This window comes from Acomys russatus, chromosome 22, assembly GCF_903995435.1.
Source record: "Acomys russatus chromosome 22, mAcoRus1.1, whole genome shotgun sequence".
Lineage (NCBI taxonomy): Eukaryota > Metazoa > Chordata > Mammalia > Rodentia > Muridae > Acomys > Acomys russatus.
In genome coordinates, this window is record NC_067158.1 from 11,558,395 (window position 1) to 11,579,661 (window position 21,267).

Below are 21,267 nucleotides of genomic sequence, written 5' to 3' on the forward strand. Positions count from 1 at the left end.
TGTCTCCTGGAGAATCAGTACGTAATGGTGCATCAGGCAGACAGACACCTGCTGGTGGGAAGAGCCGCTGCAGCCACCTGGCAGAGGCCTCAAGAGCCCCAAAGCTGTTTCTGGGGATGAGAGATTGGTTCAAATGGAGCTTGGTGTCAAGCATTTGTACCCCACCCCCACTCCAGGAAGGCAACCTAAGGGGCAACAGATGAGGGGTGTGGCTGCCCAAGACCCATGGGCACAGGTGTGCCCCAGCATGCCTTTCTTCAAGGGGTGGTGCACTGCTGTTGGGTGAGAGGAGAGCTTGTTCCTCCAGTCCCACAGGACGCCAAGGCCACAAAGCAACATTCCTCCTGGGTGCCTGTCCTGCACACCCTATTCAAATCACCTCTGCAACTGATCGCATGAAGCCCGAAATGATTTTAAAGAAGACTCCAAGGCTGACAGTGAGGGTGAGCTTCTCTTCACTGTCCAGTGGTCCAAGTGCAAGAGAGCCTAGTAAGGACGAGGCTGGTCACATCACAGACTCTGCTGGGATAGACTGAGCTCTATCATACTTGGGATGATGACCCAAAGAAACAGAAGAGAACGGGCAGGCTGGCCCCAGCATACCGGGCCAGGCAACAATGGTCTGACACCTTCCTGTTCCTAGCAGGTTCCACTGCTGCCTACAGGTAGGGGCAGGAGAGCTGTGGGTTCCCAGAAGCCCCGAAGTCCAGATTTGCCTCAAAAAGGGAAAAAGGAAGAGGCAGCTTTGTACTGCTCCTCAGAGTTTGTACCCATATCAACTAGCTTTTGACTTCAAGTCTCTGGTTCATTTTCAGTAAGGCAGGTGTAGCCCTGAGCTTTTCAAAGGCCTGAGGTCCCTCCAGGGAGACGACAGTTTCCACACATGATGTGGTTCATTTAATGCAGCAGTGAGTTTTTCTTTTTCAACAAAAGTTGGTGGTTAGGGTTCTTTAAAATATATATTTAAATAACTTTTTACATTTACATATAATATCTTAGAAAAAAAGCAGAGAACTCAATCCCACACACCTCAGAAACCCAAGCACACATTACAAAATAGAACAACACATTATTAAAGAGGCAAAAGACTCAAGAGATTTTGTCTGTTGGTTTGTTAATGGAGAAGGGATGCCACAGGTGGCTCACATTTTGGGTTGAGGAGGGCTCTCTTACACCACATTTATGTTTGTCAAAGCTAAAATATATATACGTGTGTGTGTGTGTGTGTGTGTGTGTGTGTGTGTGTGTGTGTGTGTGTGTGTGTAGTAGTTTTGAAGGAAGCAAGACTCTGAAGTCTCCGTACAGTTCACGATTTCTACATAAGAGTTCCTTCTGAGCTCAAGCTCCGGTACCAATGCCTGGGCCAGATCCTGGTCCTGGGAGAGAGAGGGAGAACAGTCATCGAGGGTGTGGAGAAAGCTGGCACAGCAGGCTTTGGGCAATATGTATGAGGTTAGGGCCTTGGGCATCCATCCCTATCCTCTCTGGGGCTCTTGGAAGTGATAGTTCACAACAACGGTGAGTGGACTATGTGCATGATAAAGGGGAAGAAGGGGCAGCAACAGCTCCTTTTTTGAGAAACTCAAGTCTATGCCGAGAAGACAGTTGTCTCTGGGGCGTAGGGGCAGGGCGGGGTCAGGTCTCTCTTGTTTGGCTGTACAGAGCCTTCTAGAAGCCCTAAGATGCCATGAAAGCGAAATGTAGAAATGAGGTTTGGTGAATTCCCAGTGACACAGAAAGAGCAGGGCAGACCCCTCGCAGATCACAGACCTTCCTATGAGGTGCCTGGCTCGAGGGGAAAGACAGACAGAGTGAGCGTGGTACTGATGAGGAGAAGGCCGCGTAGCTGAGAACTGAAGGAGAGGGCTGGAGACAGAAATGAACCTGGCATGCTGCTGGACAGGACAGAGGCTGGAGCAAAGAGAGGAGCTCCATTTAGAAGACATCTTATGCTGGGCGGTGTTAGTGAACACGTTTAATCCCAGCACTCAGGAGGCAAAACCAGGGAGATCTGAGTTCAAGGCCAGCCTGGTCTACATAGAGAAACCCTGCCTCAAAAACAAAGACATACAGCAAAAGACATCTTAAAAACGGCAAGTCACCGTAGCGTTTCTAGCGTAAGGACTGTGACTGAGGCACCCCAAGCAGGATGGCAGACAAGCGCAGGAGGTCTGTCAGGAGGACTCTGCTCGTTACTAGGTACAGGGATAGACTAAGGGGATCATAGGGGATGCAGAATAGTTGGTAAAACTGAGGTATGCTTTTGGGGGGGGGGGTGTGAAGCATCTGAGGGGAAGAGATGCCACCATCGTGAATAGAGGGTTTGAGGATGGGGGGCTGAGAAGCAATGTTGGAAAGTCATCAGGAACAGAAGCCAAGGGCACAGAGGAAGCCAAACAAAAAAGGCCTGAGAAGAGGACGCCTGTACAAATACCTCCTGTCATCTGCTCTCACCTGAAGCCTCAGCAGCCAGGGCATGGGACTCCTGAGTGTCCTGGGGGGCACTGGAGAGGCTAGCCCTGGAAGCATCCGCCTCCTCTGGAGAGCAGCTGGGCTGCACCTCGGCTTGGTAGCATGGAGCCTGTTCTTCTTCCCGAGTTGTCCCCAGACTCCAGTGGAGTCGAGGGACGTCCAAGCCCAGAGTCCCACCCCAGGGACTGTGGCTGTGCATCCCTTGGCAGTCTTGGGGTAAACCCAAGTCACAGTCTACGTCCTCTGGAATAATGGGGATACGCTGGCTCAGGTCCCGAGCCCCTGTGTAGCAGCTGGGTGGAGGTTCTTCGGTGAGTGTGTACTGCACACTCACCGAATAGTCCTCAGTGTAGCAGCCATTGCCTCTGCCAGCACTGCGGGCCACCTGCTTCTCTTCATAGAAGCAGCAGGGCAGGCCCTCATATTTTACCCCATCTGTCCTTGGAAAATGGTCTGAGTGAAGGCCATACAGGCCCTGGGAATTCCCTGCTTGTGGCTCCCCACTTGTAGGGTTGCAGTCCTCGAGGAGCCGGGGACCTAGGAGTAAGGTGTTGCCACCTGCAGTTGTTCCTGTTCCGGAGCCCAGAGTGGAAGGCTGGGGCTCAAAGCAGCAAGCACATGATGGTCCCTCTGGACCCCCTTTCCAGGTCCTCCTGAGGTCCAGGGCGGCCCCAGGAGAAACCTCGAGCCCCACTTCTGAGGTAGAGCTGTTGGGCCCTCTGGGTTCCAGCGAGGAGTTGCTGCTGTAGTTCATCTCCAGGCTGCAGGTGGACAGCTGGTCCCCTGAGGGAGAGGCAGGGCCTAGCCATGGCTCACCCCGCCCAGCACCTTGACTGTGTGCTGCTGGGAGCTCCTCTGGTGGTGGGGAGCCCTCAAGGTGCACAGCAGGCCCCCTGCTGCGGTAGATGAAGGGGTCATAGTCGCTGCTGAGGGAGCTGCGGAAGGTGGAACAGCTCCCATACACACCTTGGTTGCTGACTTCTGTGCAGTCCACTACGGAGTCACTGGAGGAACAGCGGCACTGGCCAGAGCTGTTGCTGCTGCTGTCACTGCCAGGGCAGTCAGCCAGGTAGCCACTACAAACAGAACGGTGCCCATGGTAGCAGCTGAAGCTGGATGTGCTCCCGCTCTCTATGTGGGCAGGAGGGGCCATGTGCACAACGGTGGGGAAGAGCAGGCTACTGCCACCACTTGGTGGGAAGGCACGGGATTGGCCCCTGGGTGTGAGGCTAGGTACTGGCTGGCCCTCCTGCTCTGGGTAGCTGAGACCCTGGAAGTAGTAGTGTTGGTACATAGTCTCATACTGGGAGAAGCAAGCTGCCTTGGAGAAGCTGCGGCTGCTGAACTTGGGCCTGCGGAAGGGATGGGCAGGTGAGTAGGCCCGGTGTTCCAGGCTGCAGCGGTGAGGGGCCAGAGTATGGTCCAGGTGTAGGGGTGGGTAGCCACGGATGTAGGTGGGAGTCTGTGGAGAATAGAGATTCTGTTCCCCATGCCGGTCCATGGTCAGCAGTGTGACAGGGTTGCCATGGGAGTCCATACTTGTCCTGGTAGGGTAGGCTGGTATGGCATTGGTCCTATGCACTCGGCCTGGGTAATGAACTGGTAGGGTCACCCTCGGCTGCCGACCACGTGTAAGATTGCTGGTCTCCACACAAAACAGCACCTGGATTTCCCTTTTGTTCTGGAAGAGGTGGAGGAAACAAGGTAACGGGTTAGGGACTGAAGCATCAAGTGGAGCTATGTCCCAGGAAGTCTATGCTTGATCCTGCCACACTGCAAGCTGTCTCTAAGTCCAGCTGAGCTGGCCGAAGCTGACCTGTCTCTTTTCCCATCTCCCCACAGAGTCTACAGAGAGCAAAACAAATACAAAGATGAGAGTGTCTGTCACCCTGTAAAGGTGACATGGTGCAGCTACAAGCACTGCTGTTGTGTATCCATCATCCCTTATGCCCCTGGAACAACCCTGCAGTCTAGGCCTGGGCAGTCAATAGTACTGTCATCTGTTAAAGAGACAGGGGGATTTGGGCCTAGGAAGATCAGGTTAGGATACTGGGATTTGTTGTTTTTTATTTTCCTCAGAGTTGTACTCCAGCCTGGCCTCTAACTTTCTATGAAGCTAAAGACGACCTTGAACTCATGCCCCTATCACCCAAGTGCTGGGTATACAGGTGTATATCACCATACCCAGGTAGGATCCTATTTAACTGGAAACTCAAACTTGAGCACAATATTATTTTCTTTAGAGGTAGGGAGTACTGGGGCCACACCCAGGGCCTTGGACACGCTAGGCAGACAGTGTACTACTGAGCCACAATCACTTGCTGCTCAGTGAGTAGGCCAGGCTCTGCTTAGTGTTGTGCAGAGAACTTCTAAACCCCAATGCCTACAGCTGCAGGTCCAGAAGACCATGCTGTGTCAGCTCAGCCTGCTCCTGAACCTGCAGCATGCATCACACCCTTGTCAAGGCCTGTAACAATTACCTATGATGTTGTGCCGACAGTGGGGACAGGTGTGGTGCTGCAACAGCCATGGATCCACACACTTCCTGTGGAACCGGTGAGTACAGGGGATGACCCGAAGTTCCTGCAAAGAGAGAGAGGGGACACGGCCTGAAGGATGGACTGTAGAGAGGGCTGCATCAGCCCCACACATGTGCCTCCTTCAACGGAGTCCATGGGGACAGATTAGCCTGTGCACTGTGCTGGTATCCCCCTGCTGTAATATGGACCCTAAGTGTTCTTAGCGTGGCAGTGCCAGGGAGGAGAGCCTACAGGGACCCGATCTTTTCTTCCTCATTTGATCTCCTCCCGGCAAGCAGTTTTGAAGATTTATTTATTTATTTTTAAATTAGATGATATTTTTGTGAAAGATAAAGAAGAAACTCCTAGGCAGGCAAGCAGTGTATCTTAGTAGTTGCTCAGAGAAGAGAGAGATAGAGAGAGATAGAGATAGAGAGAGAGAGAGAAAGAGAGAGAGAGAGAGAGAGAGAGAGAGAGAGAGAGAGAGAGAGAGAGAGAGAGAGAAAAGGGGGTCACGCCACTTGAGTCACTCTGGCAGAGAGGTCAGAAACATGGGGGAAAGAGCAGTGTGAAGTAAAGCATGCTCAGAAAAGAGACAGGGAAGAAAAGGAGAAGGTACATTTTTCTGAGCAATTCAGAAACACAGGCAGACTTACAAAGCAGTGTGGCTTCCTTTGCAAGAGACTGCCTTAATTTTTACTTTTAATTATATTTGTATGCATGCGTGCATGTCGGTACTGAGTATGTGCATGTGAATGTAGTTGCCTGAGGAGAGTGGAAGAGGGTGATGGAAACTCAGATGCTCTCCAAGGTGCATGTGTTCCTAACCGCTGAGGCGCCTCTCCAGTCCACTCCTACCCATCACACGTTCTTGTCATGATAGGCTGCCTCCCTCCCTATAAGCCTAAAAAATTATGGTCAAGTTCATGGTTAAAGGTTAAAACAAACCTTTGCTCTTCATCTGTTTACTACTGCAGGCATTTGTTATGGGAATGGAAAGTCAAGGCTTCCTAATTCCAGCTAAGGGCTAGTTTCATTTCTTGAAGCAGGGTCCACAGGGAGAAGGAAACTGCCCAACCCACCTGCCCCAATCAGCCCTCAGGGTTAAAGGACAAGGAACATAAGGAAGCAGGTTCCTTTCCCAGAGCTGGGCACACCTAAGTCCAAGGCCTCAGGCTAGGAAGCATGGAATTTGTAGGGAGAGTAAATAACACCTCAGGCCATCTATATTGGTGTAGACCTGTGGTTCTCAGATCCTCAGAGAACATAAATATTTACATTACATAATTTGGTTACATAACAATAACCAAATTACAGTTATAAAGTAGTAATGAAAATTAATTTATGGTTGAGGGTCATCACAACATGAGGAGCTGTATTAAAGGGACACAGCATTAGGAAGGTTGAGAGGCAATAGCCTGTATTATGGTTGCTTCTAGGTACCCTTGAACGAAGTCAAGTAGAAAGGACTTGATGGGGCCATCTGGTTTCTAAGGAAAGCAGCCTATTTGAGAGAATATGACGGGCTTCCCAAACCAAACCATCCTCTTGACTTTTTATTGCTTTGCTTTTATTTTATCACCAGTCTTACACAATGATATTTGAATTAATAACCAACATAGTGCTTTAGAATGCCTGCATCTTCTCCCCTAAATAGCCTTTGTGAGCATCTAGTATGCTGGTTGGCATCACAAGTGCAGACACAGAATGAAGCCACTTGCCAAGTTCACAAACCAAGAACCTGCCCGGGCTAAGTTAGAACCCAGCAGTGTATCTGTGGTCTATGCAAGAGGATCATTTCAAAGGCCTGTGTGCAAACACACTTGTATCCAGCAAACTACACATCAGCGGGGTCAATCTCATACAGGGGCTGTCCAAGGCTTAAGGCTCTCAGGCAGTTTGCTCTCCACTCTGCATGTGCCTATCTACCTGGAGACAGACACAGAGGCAGCAAAATGCTAATGATGGTGGTTCTACATGAACAGTCTATGCTGCTCCTGGCACTTTCTTGCAACTTTCAAAGAGCTACAAGTCAAACTAAGGCATCAAATCTTTTGACGTTTTCAAGTAAACACATTATTAACCACTTCTTCAAAGTAAAGCAAGCAACTTGTTCTTACATCTACATATTTTCTGTCTTACCATGTGGTTTGTTTGTTTGTTTTTGAGCCAGGACCTTAAATTTACAATCCTTTTGATTAGCCTCTCAAGTTCTAGAACTACTGGCAATGTGGTACCACCCTGGCCTACCATGTACTTAGACTGTCTACAGAGTACTGTGTGTTCCCAGGCCTTAGAAGAAATGCCTTTAGAAGCCTGCATATTGAATCAAGGTTGTGGGGAATTCTGGTCATGGTGGTCCCCAGCACCTCTTGAGGCCTGTACATCATCTCCCTACCCAAGACAGGCCCTGCTTCTGCCTACCTCTCCATCAATGTACTTCTCCAGACAGATGGCGCAGTCGGACGTGGAGCCACTGCTAAGCGTATCCAGGGCCCCGCAACTTCCTTCCCGGCGCCCCTTGCTCTTGGAGTTGAACTTTCTAGTTTCCATCTTCTCCAGAGCCTGCACAGCCAGCCTGTTCATGGAATTCTACATGGCAGAAAATGGTCAGTGTTGGAAGACATTAACAGTGGCAGTCACACCTGGAGCCATGGTACTCAGCACATTGGGACAGACAATACTAGTCTGACTCAGGTCAATCAAACAGGTCTTGAGAAACTGCCCAAACTAGTACTGCCACTGTACTTTCTAGACCCAAGAGTGCCCATGATATTGGGGGCTGGAGAGATGGATCAGTGGTTAAGAGCACTGTCTGCTCTTCCAGTTCAATTCTCAGAACCACATGGTAGCTCACAACATCAGTCTAATGTCCTCTTTTGGCATGCAAACAGAGCACTCATATACATAAAATAAAGAAACAAACAAACAAAAAACTACACTGGATGGTGGCGACTGCGGCGGCGCACGCCTTTAATCCCAGCACTTGGGAGGCAGAGGCAGATGGATCTCTGTGAGTTCGAGGCCAGCCTCGTCTACAAAGTGAGTCCAGGACAGCCAAGGCTACACAGAAAAACCCTGTCTCGAAAAACCGAGGGGGGGGGGAGGCAGTCTATAGAAGGAGGGTCTTGCAGAGGCAAACTTCATCACAAGACCTAGGGGTCTGACAGTCTGTATTTCTACTAACCCCAGATCTACCTGAGGAGCAAATGTCTCATGCTCAAAGCAATGTTTATTTAAACATTTCTCTCAAAATGCTAGCTTGGAACACCCCCAATGCTGAGGCCTTTGCAGGCCTGTCCTTTTCAACAGGCCTTGTACTCTTCAGGTCACTGAAATAGGGTGCCATAAACAGCAGGCTGGACAGACCCCTAACTTTCTTTTCTTTTTTGTTTTTTCAAGACAAGATTTCTCTGTGTAACAGTTCTGGAACTCATTAAGTAGACCAGGCTGCCCTCGAACTTGGAGATCTACCTCCCTCTGCCTCCCAAGTGCTAGGATTAGAAAGGTGTGTGCCACAAACCCGGTTCCCCTAACTTTCATCAACAACAGGGCAATGGGGTTCATAGGTTGCTCCCAGGGTTACCTGACTACGACGCTGCTTCAGCTTGATTTTGACAAGGAGAATGAGGCAGACCAAGGAGACCACAACGAAGAAAGCCAGGAAAATCCCCATGTCAAAGTACTCAGTGGGTTGCTAGAATAGAACACAAGTGTCATGAGCCATGTTCTTTTTGGCCTGATTGTGGGCACATGGGCTGTCGGTTCCAGCCAGCAATGGACTAGATGAGGGAGGACAGGGTCCCTCAGTCCTGGGGCTCTGCTCAAACGCACACAGTGCCTTTAATGTGGCCAGGATGGGGGTGGGGGAGCTAAAGTGGCTTCAAGCCTCCTAGTAGCTGAGAAAGCCATTTGTAGAGTTCAGCCTCCCATTAGAAACAGTGCAAAGTTTGGTATAACTAGTGCGAATAAACACAAACAATCATAGTTACAGACAAAGGAGTGAGTGCTGTGTTTTGAGGGAACAGTGATCACTAACCATATAATTAATGGTTTACAACAACTTAGAAAATTGTATACTGCTTCAACAAACATCAGCTTCCACTACAATGACTCACGTTTACCAGAGTTCCTTTTTCCTTTAACAAGAAGCCAGCAAGTCAGTTCTGCAAATTTCCCTTGTTTCTTTTCTTGGGGTGGGGTAGGGTGTGCAAGGCAACATTTATTCTAGGCTAGTCTTGACTTAGCTCAAGATGATCCTGAATTTCTAACTCTACAACCACCATCTTCTAAGTACTGAGATCACAACTGTGCCACCAGTGGTTTTATATAGTACTGGGGAAAGAACCACAGGGTTTGTGGGTACTGGGCAAGTCCTCTCTCTACCCACTGAGGCGCACCTGGCAATCCGTTCTCTTCTCTGCACAGAACACTACCTCTGTCACTGGAAGCTACTTTGCTTAGAACATGCAGTTAGCTAATAAGAATAGGACCCCAGTGAGATATTTTGCTACCCAGATACTTGGTAGAGGTGGGGTCACCCTACACAGAACAGTTCAGCCCCAGATTTCTGGAATGCTTTAGTCTAAGGCTGAGGGGAAGATGTCACCAAGTCTCAGTGAGCAGTAATGTCTTCAGCACACTGAAGAGATATCTGGCTGCTTCTTGTCACCAACCAGTGTCAGTCCCAGGCCTCAGTAATTTTTAATGTTCTTATTTGTGAGTCAGGACGTTTCAAGTGAGTCATCCTACTGACTGAAGAAGGAAGTTCAGGCCGTTTCTTATCGGTAGGTCTGATGGAAGGAAGGAATCAAAGGAAACCAAGTGCTGTGTGTGTCATCCCTTCATCTTTCTCAGCTTGTTTCTCAGAAGGATAGACTGGAAAGGCGCAAAGCCAGGTGGGAGAAACCAGAGACTTCACAGCATTCAATGTCTATTTCTGTAAGCTTGTTATAAATAAAGAAATATGGGTAAAATCTCTCTGTCCTCCTGTCCTATAGCTGAGCTTAATCTGTAGGGACCTATACTATACCAACATTCTCGAGACAGGACAAGAGGGCTGAAAGCTCAAAGCTCAAAGGAAATGAAAGCACAGAAAGACAACAGACAAGTGGCCGCTCACCCGAGGAGGAAGGTGCTGGATCCTTGCTCGAGCTACTTTCTGCTTGTTGACAATGTTCATCAGCTTGATGGCATCTGCACCCTTCACATACACCACTGGCCTCTTGAGAGGGTCTTCTGAGCCTTGGTTTAGCTGACAAAAAAGAGAGGGTACTGGTTAAAAGACACCCTTACTTTAAGAAACAAGAGAGGGTTTGGAATGTAGCTCAGGGGTAGAGTGCTTGTCTAGTTCATGCAAGGTCTAGCTTTAAACCCCCCCCCCCCCAATGAGGTGGAAAAGAATGCAAATCTCCATTTGAAAACCCTTGAAGTCTTCATGTATTATAGCCTTGGGGTTTCCAGAAAGGGGAGGATAGGGTGCTATACTTATTTTAAGATGGCTGAGCTGGCTGAAAATGCCCCTCATCCCTAACCCCCGATCCATAATCACTTTCTATATGCCTCTCTCAGGTATGATACTCAAATGCAGGCATATTACTTCAGCAGAGAAGAGCAAAGGATCTGAGACAAGGGTATCACAACAGATAACCAAAGATAACCAAAGCAAATGTCTCTTAGGCAAACAGTAGGACTGGTTTTGGTGGCAGTTTACCTGGTCGATGGCTTCTGGGTTTTCAGATACATCGAAGATAACTGCAGTGGCTCCCCGCTGAACTGCTCTCTTGGCCTGGTGGAGTGAAAAAGAGCAGGTTGGCAACTCTGTCCTCTGACCCTGCCAACATTGGCCTTATAAATCAGGCCTGGCTTCAGAATGCAGAACTGGACAGCAAGCAATGTCTGTGCCCCTGAGCAAGTTGATCCTCTTCACCCAGCCTCGGCATTCTCACCTGCAAAACAGGAGACACCACCACCTACTTTGTCCTATTGTCCTGAGCACCTGATGACTTAGGATGAGTGGAAGTAGGCAACTCATCACCGCAGAAACTTGTCCCCCCATCTAGCAAGAACATTGAAAACAAGACTACAGGTGGGCAGCTTGCCAACCAGCTCAGAGGTACTGGTTTTGGTATTTTATGCTATAAACACACTCCCCTGGCAACCCGAGTAAATGCTTTTGGTTTGTCTCTTGTGGTCCTTTCTTCTTTCCCATGTCATCTAGTGAGGATAGCATGTTTATGACTATTTCTGAATGAATCTCAAAATGATCACTTTTAACATGTGACACAAACTGAAGACCTTTGAAGACTTGAGGGGGGTTATAAAAAATAGTAAGTGGGGATTTAGAGCAGTTGGCTGCATGAAAAACCACTTGGGAAGTTTGTAAAGCAGATTTCCTGGCTCGAGCCACAGAGACTGGTTCAGTGGGGCTGGAGGCAGGCCCAGGAAGCTGAGTTCTGTCAGCTCTGAGGGACTCAGATGATCCCACCAGTTGGAAAACTAGATGTCAGAGGAACAAAGCAGGAAGGCTTAGAAACAAATGAGAAGTGATAGAATTTTTTTTCTTTTAATTGTTGTAGAGGAAAAGTCGGGGAGAAAAGATTTCTTTCCACCTCAGTGAGCCTTCTAATTTTATGTGCAGCTAAGTGAACAACAGGTGAGTCTGCAGAAGGAAGAGGAGGCTGAGATAGACCCTTGCTTTTAGGACTTGCACTCTTGTAACAGACACAGCCACTCTTAAAAAAAAAAAAAGGGTGGAGGGTAGCGGGATGACAAAACAAATTCCAAAACCAGCACACTAAAAGATAGGCAATTATTGCAGCCAGTGCTCAGAGGTCATGCCACTGTGGGCTCAAGTGTTTGAGAATAAACCCAAATTCTTTCCACAGGAATAATCTGTACTGACAGGTGCACAAACCCAAAGGCACCAGCAAGCTTGACCAAAGACTTTACTAGACCACTAGAGGGCAGCGTCATCCCGTTGCTTTTTAAGCCAATCTCCTCAACTTGGGACCAGAGAGTCAAAATTCAGAGACACTGGAAGCTTAAGAAACCCTGGAATCATGGGTACAATGCTGCAGAATTTTCCTTGTCCTACAGGTAGCTTCCTTAAAAACAAATTGAGAGGGAACAATCAGAAAGTCAGCTGAGGATAACCTGCTTCACTGAGCAATCACAAGCTGTTGCTGTTAAGTTCCAGTCTTTTTCTTCTAGGTAGTGTTAGAGTCAAATATCAGGCTTTGTTCATGCTAAGCAAGTAAGTGCGCTACCACTGCATCTTAAGTCAATGTCTCTCAGTTCCAGCTTCAGAACAGCCACTCCCTGCAAGAGGCCAAAGCTCACAGACTTCTGAGTAGGTGCTTGTGTTTCTGGCCCTGTGTAGGTTTTCTACAAATTCCATTCCCAGAAAAAGAATTTAGGAGTCTCTCATTCTTTTATTCTGCTTTCATCCTGGGATCCAGCATATCAAACAGTACCTGTGGGGAGTTTGAGTTCAGATATGTCCTGACTGGGAGTGCTTGTTCCTCCAGCTTTGATGCTGGTGCACCTGGAGAGGCTGGCAGTGGCTGCAAGCGCCTGGGGAGGGAATGCCTTCCTGGAATGTGCCTCAGGGAAACCACACAGCCAGAGGGCCTCCTTGGCTTCCCAGTATTTCTCGTTCCACAAGAACATGAATGTTCATTGTTCCAGAGAGGCATGATCCATTCAGGACAGACACCACACAGCTGGGGGTGAACTCTGAGCCTCATCCACACAGGTATGTGCTTTACCACTGGGCTACATTCTCAGGCCCACAAAAGATGCTGTAAAACACAGCCGGTTTATTGGTGAGAAAGGCAGGTAGAGAATAAAGTGCTTAAATCCCATCTACAGCCCAACTTCAGACACAACTCACTAATGCATGGAATTCAAGGACAACTACAGTGGCTGAGGAAATGCTTGATTTTCAGTGAGCTACAGTAAAATTATATTCATTGAGGTTGGAGATGTAGTACAGTTGGTAGACTTGCCAACCACGCATAAAGTGACCCTCAGCACTGCATAAAACTAAGTATGGTGCCTGTAATTCAGCACTTGAGAGGCAGGAGGATCCTAAAGTTCAAGGTTATTCCAGCAACATAGACAGTTTGAGGGCACTTTGGAGACTTTTAATTACATGTATAATAGTCAGGCAGTGGTGGCACATACATTTAATCCCAGCATGCAGAAGGCAGAGGCAGGTAAATCTCTGAGTTCAAGGCCAGCCTGGTCTACAGAGAGTTCCAGGATAGCCAGAGCTATTCAGAGAAACAAAACAAAACAAACCCAAAAAACATGTATAAAGCGGCTACTGAAATAATTTGTACTTCCTACATACTGGATGATGATCCTATCCTGCCTGTTGAAGCTTTAGCAAAGACTGTGGTGACTGCTTCTCAGTGACAAAGTGCTTGCCTAGCATACACTAACCCTGAATTTGTTTAATCATCAAGAAAAGGCCACCAGTAACCCTCACTGACAAAAATGGAGCTTCATTATATTTTATTTTTAAAATTTTATTTATATTGCTGTTCTGCCTTCATGTATGTCTGTGTGAGGGTATCAGATCCCTTGGAACTGGAATTACAGACAGTTATGAACTGCCATGTGGGTACTGGGATTCGAACCCAGGTCCTTTGGAAGAGCTGCCAGTGTTCTTAACCGCTGAGCCATTTTTCCAACCCCTCATTATATTTTAAAAACATATTGCTTGGTTACATTTTTCCTCCTTCCTCAATGTAATTTTAAAAACTTGAGAAGCCTGAACCGGGCGTGGCGGCGCACGCCTTTAATCCCAGCACTCAGAAGACAGAGGCAGGCGGATCGCTGTGAGTTTGAGGCCAGCCTGGTCTACAGAGTGAGTCCAGAACAGCCAAGGCTACACAGAGAAACCATGTCTCAAACAAAACAAAACAAAACAAAACAAAAACCCCCCCAAAACAAAAAGAACCCCCAATCCCCCAAAACCAAACAAAAATATACAAAAGAAATTTGAACAAATTTGTCTTTGAACAAATTTTCTTATCTTAGATAATTTCCAATTATATCTGGCAACCTCCTGCCAGATTATTGTATTTCAAACAAATCTAAATCCTAGCTCAAAGATTATTCTGGTCTTATGACCAAAATAAACTTATTTTTATAGAACCATACACCTAATGCTTAAAACTCTCAAGATAAAGCTACTTTAAAGAAAGGACACAGCCTAGAGGACATGGCCAGCCAGGTGAGGGTCACTGGCAAACTGGGTTCACAGGAGATAGCAGTAACACCTTGATTGTGCACAGGCAGAAATGGAAGAGCAAGAAAAGGGTGTAACTTTCTCAAAAGATGTGTGGCATCTTCGCAAAGCTGAGCAGCAATCAAAGGCCTTGCTTTGATAACCCTTCCCATTAGAAGCATCATGACGTTGCTTTCATCCCACTTAGGCCAGCACAGGTGGAACCAGAGGGAGATCAGAGTAGTAAAGAGATGTTTACAGGCGATATAAGTAACAAAAGGGCAAAACCTGCATACTTATATTCTTCAAAGCACAAAATGTGCAGCCTTAGAAGGCAGGGCCTTACTAATCCCTTACCACTTCTACGATGATTCAACCAATGTTTAGTAAAGTTGAAAGAAGCCTGGCTACGACCATACTCAGGTTGCGGCAAGTAAAGAGAAACTGCTCCCTGACCATGAAGATGGTTCTTCCATTAAGACTGAGTCTATATTGGGCTGGAGAGATGGCTCAGTAGTTAAGAGCACTACCTGCTCTTCCAAAGGACCCGGGTTCAATTCCCAGCACCCACAAGGCAGCTCACAACTGTCTATAACTCCAAGATCTGACACTCCCACACAAACAGACATAAATTAAAATTAAATTAAAAAAAAATATATATATATAAAAAGACTGAGTTTATCAACTCCCAATGCAAACAGCATTCTGATGAGAATGGTTTATAGGGAGGAGGCTGTGTGTGTCTCATGTGTATAGTCACACCCTACCAATCAATATCTGTCATTGGGAGCCTCTGAGATATATTACGTTTTATTTGTTTACTTAGTCCTTTGTTAAGCACTTGGATGTAATTTCCCAAGTGCCCAAGGTTTAATGTAGAAAGATGAAGACAAAATGTAATTGTATTTTGTAGGAAATCTAATAGGAAAAAACCGAAAAGATGACAACAAATCTCTGTTCCCAGTTCTGGATAAGATAGTAACAAGGAGTCAGGCTGTCAATAGCTGATATGAATGTGTCTATAGCTTCTTATGGGAAGACAGGGGTTCCAATCATTGTGCATGTGTGTGACTCTCTAGTGAATACAATTTTATTCTTAAAAAAAAAAAAGAAAAAGAATTTTTTTGAGACAGGGTTCTGTGTAGCCTTGGCTGTCCAGGACTCTCTTTGTAGACCAGACTGGCCTTGAACTCACAGAAATCCACCTGCCTGTGCCTCCCTGAGTGCCCAGCTCAATTTTATTCTTTTTCTAACTAATTAACATAAACTACCAACAAGTTTTTTAAAATCCTTTCTGCATTTGGCAATCCTGGGATGAAACCTAAGGCATGGCATTTGGCTAGGCAAGCACTGAGTCTCATCCCTACCCCTAAAGTGCACATTATCATTATTACTATTTAAGACTTTTAAAATTTTATTTAATGTATATTACATTAGTGTTTTACCTATGATCATGTCTGTAGGTGTCAGATCCCCTGGAACTGGAGTTACAGACAGTTGTGAGCTCCTATGTAGGTGCTGAGACCTGAAGCCAGGTCCCCTGGAAGAGCAGCCAGTGCCATCTCTCTATTATTATTTTTTTAAAGAGGGTCTTATTTTGTAGCGTAGGCAGCTCTTGAACTGCCTCAGTAACTTACGTGCTGAGATTACAGGTCTATATCACATACCTGGCTTCCTGTTGTCTTAAGACAAGGTCTCACTATGCAGCCTTGGCTGGCCTGGAACTTACTAGGTAGATCAGTCTGGTCTCAACTCACAGGAATCCTCCTGCCTCTACCTCTGAGAGTTGGGATTACAGGTGTGAGCCACCTCGGGGCTCATGGTGATATGTCCCTTCATAGACTATTCCTTTTGGAGGGCTGTACTAGGGCCCCACACATGCTAGGTAAGCAAGCAATCATCTTCAGTTCTTGTTTCCATTTTTTATTTTGACACAAAATCTCACTGAGTTGTCTAGGCATGTTTTCTCTTTGTAGCTCTCTGCCTCAGTGTCTTAAGTACCTGAGATTATAGTCATTCACCATCAGGCCTGGATCCTTCATGGACTTTTGATATCTGTACTATTTCTGTTTTTTACTATTATATTAAATGGATCTTGACTTCCATTTCCAATTTCCTTAAGACAGAGAGGTAGTGTCAACCCCCCACCCCCACCCCATGAAGATTATTAAGATTCTTCACAGAATGTGCTTCTTAGATTTCATTCTATTAATGACAAAATAGAATGATATCAATGAACAACATAGGCAGGCAGGGCCTAGCTACATTCTCTATGGCCCTGTCCTACATGCATGAGAAGTCCTACATGCAAACACTTCACTTGGGTACTAGGCAAGTCCTGTGTCTAACAGAGACCCTTAGAGGTCAAAAAGTCTATAGGCTGTATTTGTATAATCCATAAAGCCTAACCAAACAGATGGACCTGGGTCCTCTCAATATAATTAACGTAGTAGTGAGGAATGGTCTAGTTCTATTTGCATTACCATTTATTAATTCCGTTGTTCAACAGTAGTTACTGATTTGAACTTTCAAGTCTACTGCTATTTTCTCCACTGTTGCCACTCTATCACCTTGTGTCACAACTATTTTATCTCTGGGGCTCTCTTTACCCAGTCTTACCCACAGCGTAGCACAAGGACCTTTCTCAGTTAGGGATCTGTGTTGCTCTTAGGGTTGCTTAAGGTCTTGGCCTCCCTTGCGCACTGCTTCCAAACGCCACACCCCTCTCACTCTTAGGCTTACCAGACAGTCTTCTTTCTGGTTCTGAGTGTCCTTCCCGTTGCAGGATGACGTAGCATACAGCAACCCTAAGGCTCAGTTTTACCTCATTTAATTTGCCTTCCATGGCATTACCTAAGCCCTGTGCCCAGATCCATATCGCAGCACCAATCTTCAAAAGCTTTCCACACTAGAGGGCAGCCTAGACGTCAGACTTCTTTTCAGCTGATTCTCAGAACCAGGGAACTGGCCAACTGTGTTGTGCTCACACAGCACCAGTTTCACTCAGTAGTAAGCACCACACCTGGGCTTTGCTTCGGCCAGCACTGACTGCAGCTCTCTCCTGTGAATCCTCCAACTCTTCGATCAGCAAAGGTCTCTTCAGCTATGTCTTCTTGGAACTCTGCAGTCTTCAATCTTCACACTTCAAATTTCAGGACCTATCTTCTTATTCACACATCTTCTATTGTGTTGCTGAGGAGGCTGTTGACTTCTAAGGCAGGCGTTCTGTCTCTGGCGAGCCTTAAACTGAAAAGCTGCTCTGCCTGTGGCTCTTCGGCCCCGGCCTTTGTAGACACTCACCTCTAGATTTCAAACTCAAAAAAACAAAACAAAACAAAACAAAAAACCTATACACTTACAGTGTGTGTTTTGCCCCTTTTCTCTCTAGAGGAAAGTGAACTTTCCTTAATACTCTAACAAGGAAAAGCTAGCCAGATGACTACCTCTGGATATGTGCCCTTGGCCTTCCTCTGGCAACAGAGAACAGGGCACTGGACCTACTGAGACAGCATGGCTCTCCAGAAGTAGTGGCTGCAGATTCCACAGCGTCACAGCTCTCAAGCTCAAAGGTAGCCTGCCTTATAGTATTCACACAGCTAAGCACCAACATGGGAGACACCATTCCCTTCTGCAGCCTACAAACCTGCAGAGTGGCAGCAACAAGCTTCTGGCATTGTTAGGGTCCCGTTGCCAGGGAGGCCATGGAAGGGAGTGGAAAGTGGAGGTGGCTGTTCATACCAACAGAGACAACCAGTGACCAAGGGGCTGGCCATTCCTACCGTCCTCAGTTCCCTCGTGGTGGGTCTTCCTGGTCTAAACAGCCACTCACTGGGTCCTTGCATCCTCTCTCTGGAGATCACTAAATGGATTTAAACCATCACCCTTCATTTTTCCTTCCTTCACTCTCTTCTAAGCAGTGGCCACCCAGGCACCAGGCTCTTGCATACCCTGGACGGTCCCTGTGCCCTGAAGTATGAGCCACACCACCCAAAGGGGCTCACAAAGCAGACTAACCAAAGGCCTTGTTTTCTGACAGAAACTTTTCATTCCATAGGAAATGAGGTCACACACCAGGGCACATGGGGAACCAGTGAGAAAAACCTGGTGCCAAGAAGCAGGGCTGGTGGTAATGTTAAAAGAAATGGGGAAACCTGACACAGGCCACCAGGAGAGATCACCTGTGCTCTAGAATAATTTGTACTACACACACACACACAGAGTTAAAAACAACAACCAACAAGAATCAGCCCTCATTTCTTCTAAAGTACATACAATACATCTGATTTTACCACATTTGTAGGGCATTTTGTCAGCTTATTCCAGGCCTTGGAGCCCCTAATCCAAGAGGAGACCAATACAGAAAGAGGACCAAAGGACTGGATGCCAGACAGGGTTACTTCTCAGGAGTGGGAGGTGAGGGTGGTGACATAGTGCTACCCGCTCCACTGACTTGGCTCCTCGTTCCAGGGCTTGGCTGCAGCCTGGCCTGACCTTCCAGGTTTCCCTGGCAAACGATCAAAGCTTTGAAGCCACAAACACAGTTCAGAACTCAGAGGCCCTGCGGCCAACACCCCCCCCCCCCCCCCCCCGGCAAGTCACCCCTCGCAGCTAACCGCCCCCCCCCCCCACTGCCTTTCTGCCAGCTCCCATCCGGCTTCTCTGAGAAAGGGCTCTCCCACCAGCTGCACTCCTACCCACCAGAAGATATTTCTTGCCATAATTAAAGTCATTAAGCTTCCAAAGACTCCCATGGGCTTCAAGTTCTAAGTTCCCGAGAGGACGGAGGATTTTTAAGTCCTAGTTAAGATTATGCTGATCTATTCGGGAGACATGTAGCAGCGAGAACCCAGCGGTTAAGTTAATGGTTAAGGCTGCCTAAGTTTAAACAGTGTTATTTATTCTCAAAATATGCAGCAGCCTCCACTTAATTCCTACTAATTAAAGGACCAACAGAAGAGGCTGAAGTCTGTAGTCATGCACGGCGCCGATGCACAGGTTGGGAGTCTTTTCACAATCAGAAACTACTGGGTGTTAAACGGAAATGCATTTCCTTAGATCTTAATCTCAAAAACAGACTTTTAGATCAGTTCCAAGAAACACAATGGTTCTCTTTGTTTAAACACCTGACAAGGGGTACCAAAAACTTAGGAAAGCCTGTGCACACCCTCCTGTCCCATCCATCCTGGGTGAAGGACGTTATGGAAAAATGGCTGCAGAGTTGTCTACGCCTGAAAGAGAAACTTGTAGAGGAACTTGGAAGCTGTTACCTTGCCTTGGGAGGTTCTGAAAGTCCCAGTTCAGGCCAGATCTTATTAGGTCTGTAACTGGAAACTTCAAAAAGGATCACTGCCTTATGTACATGTGGCAACTAATTAATATAAACAAGTGTTAATTAGGTGGCAGAACCAGGCTTAACAACCTTGCCTGCAAAGTCTGAACACCTAAGCTGCCCTCTGGAGAATGAGGGCAGGCCCTTGCAGCAAGGAGCTTAGTTTTAAAGGTTGGCCCACTGAGGGATAAACTGGGGAATTAAAAAAATAAATCATGGGTTGAGAAGATTGCTCAGTGGGTAAGGGCATCTGCTGCCAAGTCTGAGATCTGAATTTGAGGGTGGAGCATGGTAGTACAGCTCTTAGCTAGCATGTATGAGACCCTAGGTTCAATCCCTTGTCAGGTGAGCGTCATAAACATTTCTTTATTTTTATTTGTCTAAGTGTTTGCCTGCATGCTTGTAATAACACATGACTATAGTGTTTATGGAGGCCAAAAGAGGGCATCAGATCCCCTGGAGCTGGCATTACCGTGGCTGTGAGCTGGTATGTGGATGCTAGGAACCAAACCTGGGTCCTCCACAAGGTCAGCCAGTGATCTTTTTTTTTAAGGTTTGTTAATATAACAAATACAATTTTTATTTTTATTTTTTGTTTTTTGAGACAGGGTTTCTCTGTGTAGCCTTGGCTGTCCTGAGTTACTTTGTAGACCAGGCTGGCCTCAAACTCACAGCAATCCGCCTGTCTCTGCCTCTCAAGTGCCGGGATTAAAGATGCACACCACTACACCCAGCCGCAGTCAGTGCTCTTAATCCCTGAGCCATCAATGGTGTGATACCCACTGATATTTGGGCCAAGGTAAGCTCATAAACAGGGCAGTTCTTAGCTTTCCTACTTAAGCTTTTTACTTATTTATTTATTTTTTTGAAACAGAGTCTCTCTATGTCTCCCTGGCTGTCTTGTAACTATTTGCTATATAGATCAGGCTGACCTCAAACTCACAGAGATCCACTTGCCTCTCCTCTGCTGGGATTAGAGGCCTGTATCACAATGCTGAGCTCGCTTTCCACTTTTTTTTTTTTTTTTTTTTTAGACAGGGCTTCTCTGTGTAGCCTTGGCTATCCTATCCCTTTCCAAGTTTTAAGGATGTATCCACCTATATTTTTCAATATTGCTTCAACTCTGAACCCTATTGTTAGAGGATTTTAAAAAGACTGTTTAATTATCTTACCCCTCACCAAGACCATTTATAGCGACATCAGAATCCAATCTTCTTCTCTAGGGATGAGCAGCCACAAGCCCTCTACCTCTCCACTCCTGTCTGGCTAGTCTCTGTGTGTACAGCTGGTTTGAGGGCACCCCACCACAGTGACCTTCAGGATGAGCATAGGCTGAAGGTCAGGTGACAGGAGCTCAGGCTGGCAACACATGCTTTTATTTTAGCTCTGTCATGGAAGAAGGGAAGGGAGTTGAAAGTCCTGAAATTGAAATCCTGATTCACCTTTCTAATTTCATGACTGTGGAAGGGAAAACTTACTATCCCTGCTCCGTTTCCTCGGGGGTGGAACTAATAGCACCCTCCTACCAACTGGGGGGCCTGACAGTAGGCACAAGGCATTCATACCTAAGTGCCTGGGAATGATTGCCACACACATCTCTCCTATGAACACAGCAGACACTCTGCATCTCTTGACAGATCCTTACCTTTCCCTTAATGTTTGCATACAGGATGTATTCTCTTGACGAAAGAGAGAAAAATCATCCTCTG

At 46.9% G+C, this 21,267-nt stretch overlaps 1 protein-coding gene across 1 annotated transcript in view; it reads right to left on the reverse strand.

Annotated features, from left to right (window-relative positions):
- The window catches only part of Znrf3 (zinc and ring finger 3), a 244,232-nt gene that overhangs the window by 88,646 nt on the left and 134,319 nt on the right, over positions 1-21,267 (reverse strand). Inside the window, 7 exon segments of the mRNA XM_051165019.1 lie at positions 2,455-4,126; positions 4,128-4,153; positions 4,953-5,055; positions 7,416-7,583; positions 8,578-8,688; positions 10,114-10,245; positions 10,705-10,779. Coding sequence (XP_051020976.1) covers positions 2,455-4,126; positions 4,128-4,153; positions 4,953-5,055; positions 7,416-7,583; positions 8,578-8,688; positions 10,114-10,245; positions 10,705-10,779 — 2,287 coding nt within the window.